We start from the raw sequence: 12,190 nt of genomic DNA on the forward strand, positions 1-12,190 counted from the left end.
AGTGAATAATAGTTTTCATCTCCCATATAATATTCTATCCATGGGACTGGAATTTCTTAAATTACTGTGGAACAGAAGTTTTGCTTTTTGTTAACAGCTGAGCAAATATATTTATGCACCACACCAACAGGGGTCAAAGCATTGTACCTAATTAAACTTTAAAATTAATGATTGTAGCTAAATTTCAAAGCTAAGGATAACTTCTATGTTAAAGTATAAGTACTAAGATTATTGCCACTTTGAGGATTCCTTAGAAGTGATGTAGAAATTGCAACTCTATCCACATATCTTTACAAACTGGAACTACTAAAATGCCACTTGGTGCAATATCACCCACAAAAAATGCCAGTGGTATTCTTGATACTGCCACAGGTCATTTGTGGCCTTGCCCCTACAGTAGCTACCTCAGTCATTTATTGCTTCAAGGGGACAAGATTCCATTCTTGGCCAACCGTTCATTACTGTAACACAAATAATTCATTCGGACCTTATTGCTTCCCCAATTTAATTTTCAGGGAGCCCTTTAAACGCTTTTAATGGCAGCCACAGGTGGCTGATACACAACTCCCGGTATTTTGCCAGTTGTTGGAACAGAAGTTGATCAATTTTCTATTACCCCAAAAGGGCCAGGTAGAAAAAAAACATCATCTTAGTACCTGAAGCACAAAAATAGAACTTAACTGAGGTTTGAACTTGGAAATGGTTCCAATGTCCTGGCTGTAGCCTTGAAGGTTCACAAGTATCATTGGTCACTTTGGGGATCAACTTGAAAATCTCTTAGGATTCTATTCACAGCCTGTCCAGCCAATTGTTGGATGCTGCTCATCCAATGTTCAGTCTTGTTCCCTCAATGTTTCTCTAGACCTCTTCTAAGAGGTTTCAGCATATAATCAGGAATTACCATTAATCTAATTTCTATACAGTAAATGGTTTGATTACAAAAAACAGAACTACCTGTCATGTCATCTCTCTTTCCATTTTGTGGAAGTGCAGTACTGCACTCACCAACCTATACAATAGAAAGTAAGAGCTCATCACATCATAAAATGTAGACACAGCTATCTGCCAGTTTTGTGTGAAGGGTAGGCTGCAACATTCCAAATAGTACATCTCAAGTATCACATTTGTCAGAACACTAAGACGAGAAGAAATTACTTCACCCAGAACGTGGTGAATCTGTTCAATTTTCTGCCACAGAAAATGGTTGAGGGCAAAGGATTGAAGGTTTTCAAGAAGGTGTTAGATACAAGTCTTAGTGCTAAAGGGATGAAAGGGTATGGGGAAGAAAACGAGAACAGAGCATGGAGGCAGATGATCAGCCACAATCATATTGAATGGCAGAGCAAGCTTGACGGTTGGAAAGGCCTGCCAGCGGTTTTCACTTTCTATGTTTCTATGATAACAATAGTTCAACTGTGTTCATGAGAAATGTTACACTGGTGTACAACAGATTCTGAATAAAATTCCATCACCACCAATGTCCAATCACACCCATACAGATAGTGAATTTTAAAAATCATAACAAAACTAAGATATATTGAAATATTTTGAAAGTCTAGAATAGGAAAATGAAACATGCAGTTATCCTGTACTGAATTCCACAAGACAACAGCAACTCATAACATTTTGATCTCTAGTTGTATTTGTGTCTATTACACTCCTTAAGCTGCAATCTTCAACAGCAAGAGTGCAGTTAAAATTTGCCAAACGTAAAAAGCATTGAGATGAGATTTAATGCTAGCCATGACTGGGACAGCAATAGGAGGAAGATGAAATTCATGATGTTCTAAAGGGATTTGATAATGAGGTCAGCTATTGCTGATATCAGACTATTCAGAAAAGAGTTTAGGGTAGTTACTGGCAGGGAAAGGGAACAAGGAAACTGTAATATTATAGGAGTTGAATAATCTATCCTGATATATTGTGTTTCATATTTGTTTTATATTTCTGTTAATGATTTTAATGAGTAATTATTTCAGTCATGTGATAATGTGATGAACCTCAATAGCGTCGGTAACTGCGTGACTAGTAAGAGTCAAATAGAATTGTCTCGGATTATGGCATTAGCTGTATACCCTCCTCATCAGAACACTGTTGTGCAATTGCTCTGAGATTATTCTTTGTGAATTATTTAGCATGCATCAACAATTTGGCATCAGATTCTAAGTGGATATTCTTGGTGATTGCACTAACCAGAGAAAGCACAAAGAAAACCAGATCATTAGCTTTCTTCTTTTTAAGATGTGAGGAATGTGAGAGGTTTTAGGGAAAGGGCAGGAAAGTGGACATGAGGAATGTTGGATCAACCAAGATTCTGTTGAATATTGGAGCAAGCTCAAGGGGCTGAACAGCCTATTCCTGTCTATATTTTTTAAATGGTCTTCAATCTTGCTATGATGGAATGTTGTATATCATTGTTCCATAGTACATATTTGTTCTTCTACATGGCCATGTAGATTTGTTTTTTTTTAAGCAAAATGAGAATGATTTCCATATTTGGAGGCCTAGTGATGTTTCATTTGGGTGCACAGCATTGCCAGAGAGGTCAGGACAGAACATCTTCTTGAGAAGGGGGCCCTGAACAAAGTCGCCAGAAGATGGTGGGAGGGGGAGGCCAGGAAACATTGTGTTAGCTTTATTTATACGGCTAAATGAGCTGATGGCAGAATATTCATCTTCGATGACTACGTCCAATGGCTTTGTCTGTCACTGAAAGCAATGTTTGTAAGTATGCAAAATGTAAGCATTCTGCAGTTTTTTTTGTAAATGCTGGATTTGCCAAGAGTATTACTGTGTCCTCACGGATGTGACAGAAGAATAAATGATGCGCCTGCACAAAGGCTGCAAAATAGCTGCCAACTTGGAGCCAGGCTCCTTTATACTCCTCAAAAGTCACAGGAGATTGACAGGTCAGCCAAAGCACCCAGAATGTGTGTCCACTTGGTGCTTTCATGTTATTCCATAGAGTCCCATTGAAAAGTCCTGTCTAGCAGAACTCAGTGACATTGCCATCCGGTGAACTGACAAATTTGTTTTAATTTTCATCCTGGCATGGTACCAACCCATATATGCCAACTGCTTATCCCCACTCAATACAATCCTTTCAAGAAATGTGCAGTGCCAGTATATTAGCTGATGGCCGAGTGTGTCAGGAACAAATGACAGGACCTCTTCATTACTGCTGTGTTGTTGCTCTCTCTCATCCTCATTGTCCAGGGACTGCTATGATTGGGCCAGAATCAGGAAGTCACAAGGTTGGTGAGAAAATGGCAGGGTGGCAGGCTGGGGTGGGAAGCAAGAGGTCCATGCTAACACTGTCAGCAGTTGGTCCATCATGCCAAATAACAGGATGAGGGAGAAGTGGCATATTACAGGAACACACTATCATCCTCAGTGCTTGGAATGATGCTGGATACTACAGGCTCTATCGCAGTCGACTCCAGGATGCTGAGATTCATCACCTGTGTAGTGTTCAGGGGATGCAGGTGTCCTTTCCACCTGCTGGTTTTGCTCTTCTCCCTCTTGTTGTATTCCAACTTGTGCTGCAAGAGAGAAGACAGAATTTCAATGATCATGTAGTGTCGTGTTTAGTCTCTGCAATAGCAGAATAGCTGGCGATATGTGATGGCAGTGAAAGGTGTCTGTGAGGCTGGCAGCATTGGTAAATATGTGAGAGTAATGTGGAGTGTGAGATTGTTAGCAGTGGTCAGTGCCAGGGAGTATTGCTGGGGATGTGGCTTAATGTTTTGTGAGAGGTTAAAGTTGTGGTGGGCAGTAACATGTTCACTTGCAGTCACTGACCTTGACCACTCACGACTTCACTGGACTTCTTGTGGCAATGCTGCCAAGTCTAAATGCTGGAAATTGACCTCCCCGATTATTTGTTTCCACTCCATGGAACCATGCAGTCTGCTCCTGTTCAATGCCATCACTAATGCGACCAGTGTTGCATTCATTATCCTGGGACTTTTCCTCTGCCCTGGTGTTCCATTTACAAGTTGTAAATTTCAGCAATATCATTCAGTCCAACATTCCTTTTAAAAGGGGACATATTGGTTTTAAACAGGCAAGTCTGGTTGCATCATATACTCTCAGCACAATGTTATTTGGCTTCCTTCTGAACATAGAGGGAGGCTACATCATGAAGCATAAGGCAGCCATGAGAAATCCACTCAAACTACAATCATAGCAGCAAGCTCGGAGCACCAAATTTTCACCAATGAACAGGTACGAGCAAACTGCAAATCATGACCTCTGTGCCCAAAAAAAAACAAATTTTAATCGCAAAAGAATGAATTTAGAATTCAGTGTTTGTAAAAATAAAGAGCTCATTGTGGGCAGGTTGATTGCTGATGGTACAAGCAAACTGAAGATTACATTACTTTAAATACAACTTGTATTTTTCTGGCACCTTGATGGGACCGTGACAGAGTAAACACTGGACAAAAGGCTAGCAGTGTATGTTGGAGAGTGGGAGGAAATTACAAGGATAGGGAGAGGCAAGGCTTTGGACATGTTGATCATGAAGATGAGTATTTTAAAATAGAGGCCTCCAGCACTTGAAACTATTGTAAAGCAGCAAGCACACAAGTGATGGAGTAAGTTTCAGGCAGAAAATCTGAACAAACTCAAGCTCAGGAGGGAGGAAGTTGAGGATAGCATTGAAATGAGTGGTGCTGGAAAAGCACAGCAGCTCAGGCAGCATCCGAGCAGCAGGAAAATCGACGTTTCAGGCAGGAGCCCTTCATCAGGAAATAATCAAGTCTGGGCAGAAATTCTTCTATGCTCGTGTCTATTTAAATTATTGACATTATACTGTAACTGATTAAAGTTTATCAAAATTAATTAACATGGCACTGTCATTTACAAAATCTCTTGATTGTTGTGTTCCTATTCTAAGTTAATAGCATGTATATGAGCCACATATTGGCACAGCATTAGAAACTGATAACACACCAAATAGAATCGGTCTACACACTAAGCTATTAAGTGTTAGGACATGAGTTGTTTACCAACATTCCTAAACATTCTGATCCTCATCATCATTGAAGGCAAATCGCAAAGAATTACACAGAGAAGCTCGAATGTAGTCTGATATAGAGAGAAACATGATTGAATACCTTATCTTAGAGGCAGTTTGGGGGTGGTGGTTTAGGGGAGCAGAAAGGGAGAAGAGTGGAAACAAATTAAAAGGGACAGTGTGTCAGCCAGGACTGATCTCTTACACTTTGTGGTATTCAGCTCAGGAGTAACATTGGCAGGCGCTTTGGCGAGAGAAAAACAAACATTTCAGTTTTAGTTACTGCAACAAGTCATTACTAAAGAAAAGGAATGACAAATGTTTATTTTAAGCCAGTTTCCTTGAAAGACATACTTTGCACTTAAAAGTTCAATTGCTCTCCACCCGTTAAATTTTAAATCACATTCAGAACATAGCTCAAAATATTACAATCCTACTTGATCTATTTAATAATCTGTTTCTGTCCAAATGGTATTGCTTGATATTTTTTCCTAATTTGTTTTAAAGGAAAATAAATTCTTATGATTTGTTTTATGTTGTATTCAACATCATTTCTTGCCATGAACTTTGTACCATAAAAAAACGACACAGCATCATACAAAACATCTTTACAGTGGCCAACTTTACATTACAAAGGAGCAGCCCAATTGAATAAGTACTATAATCTTGTTATTTTCTTTCATTGTTTGAAATCATCTGCTAATATTTAAGCTGATTTGTAAATTTGGTCAGTCTTGAACTGATAAATATTCAATATTACTTTCTGATAAAAGTCATTACTATGTCACTCATAATGACTATAACTCTGTAAACAGGTTTATTCTGATCATATTTATGGATGCTGAATCAATCACATTTGCGAAAATACTGATCTAGTTGATCAGTATCACATGAGACAGAAAATCTTTCCTTGACAAGATGGGAAAGTTAGTTTGTCCATCAATCCACCCAAGGTAAATAGTTTAATCAAAAACATTTTCAAATGTAATGAAATGCTGCAGTTTGCAATTTGTTGTAAAAATGATCAAATTAGTGAGGAAAGTTACTTATATAACTATTAATTGTGAATTAATACTGCAGGGATGGTGGGTAGAAAGGGAAATTGATAATAGAAGAAAGATATTTTCCATATTAAAAGGTACCCTAGAAACCTCATAACAGACAGCAAAGTTTTCCCCAAAGACACACATCAGTTAGAAACCCTTGTCACATTTTTGAAGTTAAAACTTGGATATGTTGCCCATGTGAAATTCTCTTTACATGTGAAATGTACATTTAAAATACCATGGTTTGTTTTTATTCTAAGGTCATAAAAAAACTTACATGTGAGTCTCATGTGTTACATATGTTGGCATTTATCAGATGAAAACACAGACCAAGAGAGCCATCAAACCACCTCCATTATTCATGACGTAACTTGGTATCTACTAATATCACTATCTCCAGGAAAGGCAAAGGAATTTGTAAAATTTGAGGGAAATTCTTTTATGGCTCAATTGAACGCCACATGACTCATGTCAGTGACTTGTCAAAAGCAAAACTAATTACTTATTTTTTTCAGCACAGGTGTTAAGATGGATTATAACTTTCAATCTAAAATGGAAAAACTGCATCCTGCATAATTCAAAACCCTTGAGGGAAAGAAAGATGGATTACTCCCTGGATAGCATGGCCAATTCACTTAACCTGCATATCGTTGGATTGTGAGAGGAAACCCACATAGACACTGGAAGAATGTCTGTGTGGAGTTTGCGCAGTCACAGTGGAATTTAACCTGGGTATCTGGTGCAGTGAGGCAGGAGCACTAATCATTGAGCCACTGCACCGCCACTTTGTGGGATTGTACTACAGGTCTCCCAACAGCCAATTGGTGATAGAGGAACAGATGTTTGGGCAGATTATAGAAAAATGTAAAAACAACATAGTTGTTGTGGTGGATGATTTTTAACTTCCACTGTTCTGACTGGGACTCACCTAGTGCCAGGGGCTTGGATGCGAGAAGAATTTGTTAGATGTTTTTGAAACAATATGTAAATAGCCTAACGAGGGAATGAGTCATACTAGACCTGGTGTTGGGGAATTAGCCCAACCAGGTTACTGAAGTTACAGTGGGGAGCATTTTGGGAACAGTGATCATAATTCTGTAAGCTTTTAAGTTACTTATGGCTAAGGATAAGAGTAGCTTTCAGATGAAAGTACTAAATTGGGGTAAGGATAAATACTCCAATATGAGATAGGAACTGGGGAATGTTGATGGGGGAGTGGGTAACTGTTTGAGGATAAATCCTCACCTGGCATGTGGAAATATTTTAAATGCCTGTTGATTAGAACTAGCTTGTTGCTGTGAAACTGAAGGATGATAAGATTTGGGTACCTTAGATGACAAGAGAAATTGAGGGTATGATATTCTGGGTATGTCAATATAAAAAGGTGTTGAGTATTTTAAAATGCTTCAAGGTAGACATGCCCCCAGGACCTGATGGGATCTAGCCAGAACAGTGAGGAAGGCAGATGAGGAAATTGCAGGGGCCTTGTATGAAATCTTTGTATGCTTTTCAATCACAGGAGAGGTCCCAGAGAACTGAAGAATTGTTCATTTAATAAAGACAACAGAGGTAATCCAGAAAATTACAAGCTGGTGAACCTTACATCAGTTGTAGGGAAATTATTGGGGAAGATTCTTAAGGATAAAATTGAATCACGTTTGGAAAAATGTGGACTTATCGGCAGCATGGCTTTGTGTGGGGAAGGTTGTGTCTCAAACTTGATTGAGCTTTTTCAGGAAGTGACAAAGATGATTGATGAGGACAGGGGGATAGATGTTGTTTGTATGAACTTTAGCAAGGCCTTTGACAAGGTCCCTCATGGCAGGCTGATACAAAAGGTGAGCTCTCATGGGATCTGTGGTGAGCCAGTAGTGGTGGAAGGGTGTTTTTCAGATTGGAGATCTGTGATCGGTGGTGTTCCACAGGGATCAGGGCGAGGACCCCTGTTGTTCTAATACATATATAATTGACTTGGAGGAGAATATAGGTGGCCTGATTAGTAAGTTTGCAGATGGCACAAAGATTGGGGAAGCTGCAAATAGTGAAGAAGATTGTCAGAGGATACAGGAGGTTATAGATAGACTTGAGGTGTTGGCAGAGAAATGGCAGGTGGAGCTTAATCCTGACAAATGCAAGGTGATGCATTTAATACTGGAGGAAAATATATAGTAAATGGCAGAACACTTAGTAGAATTAACATACAGAGGGATCTGGAGTCCACAGTAACCTGCAAGTGGCAACAAAGTGAATAAAGATGGTCAGGAAGCACATAGCAAGCTTGACATCATTGGTCAGGGCACCAAGTATAAAAATTGGAAAGTCATGTTGCAGCTGTATTAAACTGTTATAGCTCTCATTGCCATACTACCAGAAGCATATGAAGACTTTGGAGACGTTCAGGAATGGTTTACCAGGACGTTGTCTGGTTTGGAGAGTATTAGCTGAGAAGAAATTGGAAAAAGGATGGGGAGGGCACGACCAGATAGAATTTTACAAAATTATGAGAGGCATGGATAGAATGGATAGTCAAAGCTTTTTCCCCCCAGGGTAGAAATGTCAATTACTAGGGGATACAGGTTTAAGGTAAAAGGGAGTAAGTTTAAAGGAGATGTGAGAGGCACATTCTTTACACAGAGATTAGTAAGTGCCTGGAATGTGCTGTCAGAGGAGGTGGTGGAGACAGGTACAGTAACATTGGGGCATCTTGACAGGTATTTGAATAGGGAATAGGAGGAATATAGACCACATAGAGACCAAAGGTTTTTAGTTCAGAAAGGCACCATGTGTCGTTGCAGTCTTGGTGTGCCGAAGGACCTGTTCCTGTGTTGTACTGTTCTTTGTTTTTTAAAGGCATGGATGTTATGCCTCAGTTATACAAGGCACTGATGAGACTACACCTGGAGTACAGTGTACAGTATTGTCACCTTATTAAAGGAAGAATCAAATGCATTGGAGACAGTTCCAAGAGGATTTACAAGACTAATATCTGGAATGGGCAGGTTACCTTATGAGGAAAGGTTTGACAGACTAGTCCTGCACCTTCAGAACTTTAGTAAAAGTAAGAAGTAACTTAACTGAGCCACAAAGTCCTGCACGTTCTTAACAAGGTAGATATGGGAGAATCTAGAACTGTTACTGTTTTAAAGTTGTGTTTCCCATACAAAACAGAGGTGAGGCCACAAAAATTTGTTTGCAAGGGTTGTGCGTCTTTCTGTAGTCTCTCCTTGAAAGGTGGTGGAAAAAGAGTATTTGAACAGTTCTAAGGCAAAATCAAGGACCTGAAAGGTTATCAGGAATAGGTGAGAATGCTGATTTACAATTATAATTAGATCAGCTGTTACCTACTGAAGGTGGAGCGGGCTTGAGGGGCTGAAAGGCTTACTCTTCCTCCTGATTCATATGTTTGTAGTTCAGAAATAAAATGTTTTCAGCTCAGTTCAGAGGACATGGCGAATGTAGAAGCTAATTTAGTTTGCTTACAAGAAGTCACTCAGGAAATCAATGATCTCAGTAGAAGGGCTTACTGTGTGAAACTTCCAACTAATAGGGTTCAGTCAGAAATCTGCAGGTTATTAGAACTGAGAAAGTTTAGCCACTCAGATCTTTAGAAAAAAATCATATTGGCTTGTTTGAAATTGACTCATAAAATAATCCAAGGCCAAGAAAGTCAAGTAAGTGGAAACCTAAATATTTAAGACATTTATTTGTTTCCTCTGGACTTGAGTCTGTGTGCCACATCGTATCAGAGAACAGGTTGAAACTTTTTTTACATCATACTAGTGGTTTTTGATATTTAGATAGCTTTTTTCCATTTCTTCTTTTGTGTAATAAACTTGTTTTGTTGTTAAAGCAAGTCTGAGTTTTGTCACATCTTTTAGTGATTAATAATCACATCAACTGAGTAAAGAAAATACCTAACAGGTTTCTTTTCATTCTGGGAAATGACCTGCCCAGTAGTACAATCAGCTGGGATCATATTACATGCAATATGAGCCTGGTGAGAAAAGGCTGGTACAGAGTTAGATAAATTGGTGACTGTTGGAGTGTGAGGTAACAAAGAGAAGATGGTGGCAATTAGCTCTATGGAGCACAGCAGATCACTGACCTTCTTCTGGCACTACTGAGTATCCTGCTTCGCCCAGGACACAGCACTGACACAGGCTGAAATTTGGGTACAGACTGGTTTGGCCATCTGAATGCGAAAAGACTTCTCTCCACCACTCCATCGACCAACACATCCAGGCCACTATTCACAAAGCAGGAAGCAAGCTTTCCTTTCTTCTGACCATATCTTTGATGATAACAGGCAAGCGCCACAATGTGAGGGCAAATTCCTGGATTGCAACTGGACATAATGGCTGGAAATGCTGGCAGTGACATGTACCTTTGTATCTCTAGTTGTGTAATTCCCAGAAACTGGTGCCCAAGAGTCCAGCTGCATAATGTATGAAATGAAAGAGGGAAGGTTGCATGAGAAAAGTGGCTCCAAATCATGGCAAACTGAGAGCCATAAATCTCACTCAACAAAACACAAACTGGATATGGAAAAATTCCACCCACAGTTTCAGCTCAATGACCATTCATCAGATTATGATTGGCTGCGCATTTCACCATTTTCTGCCTCTATTTCAGCAATCCATGTCACTCCAACTCCATTTTAAATAAACGATGGACCTTAGTTCAAATGTGTTCATGAGGTTAATTCTGCAGGAGTTCATCAGGAGAATGTCCTAGACCCCCCAACCATCTTCAGCTGCTTCATCCTAATTATAAAGTCAGAAGTAGGAGTGTACAGTGTACAGCACCATTCACAACTTCTCAGGTACTGAAGCAATCCATTTGTAAATGCAACAAGACTTGGACAATGTCCAGGTTTGCTCTGACAAGTGGCAAGTTACAGCTGCACCACAGAACTGCTGGGCTATGACCATCTTTATGAAAGCATTATGTTATGACATTCAATGGCATAACCATCACTGAATTTCCCACTATCAATATCCTAGGGATTACAACTGACCAGAAATTGAACTGAACTAGCCACATAAATACTATGGATACAAGAACAGATAGGAATACTGTAGTATATAATTCACCTCCTTATTCCACAAGGTCTGACCACCATCTGCAAGGCAAAAGACAGGAGTGTGATGGAATACTCTCCACTTGCCTGGACGAATGCAGCACCAACAAAACTCCAGACGTTTGAAATCATTCAGATCAAGGTAGGCTATTTAATTGACACCACATTTGTATGCTCTCTCTCTCCACAATGCTCAGAAGCAGCAGTGGATATAATTTGAAAGATGCTTTGTAGTAATTCATCAGCCTCTTTAGAACCTTCTAAACCCACAAGCACTACCATCTAGAAGGAGAAAGGCAGCAGATACATGGCAAAATCACTGCCTGCACCTTCTCCTCCAAGCCACTCATATTCCATTTGGAATATTATATTTCCATTCCTTTAGTGTCACTGACTAAATTCCTGGAATTTCCAACCCTTCCCCCCGTGCCCCCCACCAATGGCATTGTGGGGATCCCTAATCCAAATGGATTGCAGCGGTTGAAGAAAACAACTCACTGCTATGTTCTCAAGGCATTAGCATTAAAAACAGCCCAGCCATTAATGGATAAAATAAAATTAAACTCTCTAACTTCTAATTTCATTCAAACTTGTGGGTTTTATACTTGCACTCCGTGACTGCATATTTTTTCTTAAGTTACATTACTTTTTATAGTGTGAACAATATGTAACAAAAGATGATAAGCAGAATGAAGCTTCAATACTCTTCAACAGTGCGAGCAGAGATGGTGCAATTACAAGAATGTCACTTCCACAGAGGTCTACAAAGACAGCTGCAAGCATTACAGTAGAAATGCAAAGTTTCAGCTGTGACTAATGTTGTCCTTTAGAGCAGATTTTTTTTTGAATTCTGAGAACTACTCTGCACTAACAAGGAATTGAACCAGGCTTTTATGAAAGGTATTATTCCCCTATTCTCAAAATAGGGCTTTTGCGAAACAAAGGACACATGATCAGGTCAACTGCAGTGATGCAGAACCATTTTACGCAAACCCTGGAAACTCAAACAGCAGAGGAAATACGACGGAATATAAATAAATAAAT

General features: G+C 39.5%; 1 protein-coding gene across 6 annotated transcripts in view; it reads right to left on the reverse strand.

Moving 5' to 3' along the window:
• LOC122549809 (glucocorticoid-induced transcript 1 protein-like) overlaps positions 1 to 12,190 on the reverse strand; it is a 233,773-nt gene that overhangs the window by 36,963 nt on the left and 184,620 nt on the right. For 4 of the 6 annotated variants that reach the window (XM_087987128.1, XM_087987129.1, XM_087987125.1 and 1 more), the window contains one exon: positions 3,462 to 3,542. The exons of the other annotated variants lie outside the window; for them this stretch is intronic. In XM_087987128.1, the coding sequence (XP_087843254.1) occupies positions 3,462 to 3,542 (81 nt within the window). The remainder of the gene's footprint in view (positions 1 to 3,461; positions 3,543 to 12,190) is intronic. 6 annotated transcript variants of the gene reach the window in all.

The sequence above is a fragment of the Chiloscyllium plagiosum genome, unplaced genomic scaffold, assembly GCF_037043375.1.
Source record: "Chiloscyllium plagiosum isolate Xiang-an unplaced genomic scaffold, Cpla_swu_hap1 HiC_scaffold_5, whole genome shotgun sequence".
Classification (NCBI taxonomy): domain Eukaryota; kingdom Metazoa; phylum Chordata; class Chondrichthyes; order Orectolobiformes; family Hemiscylliidae; genus Chiloscyllium; species Chiloscyllium plagiosum.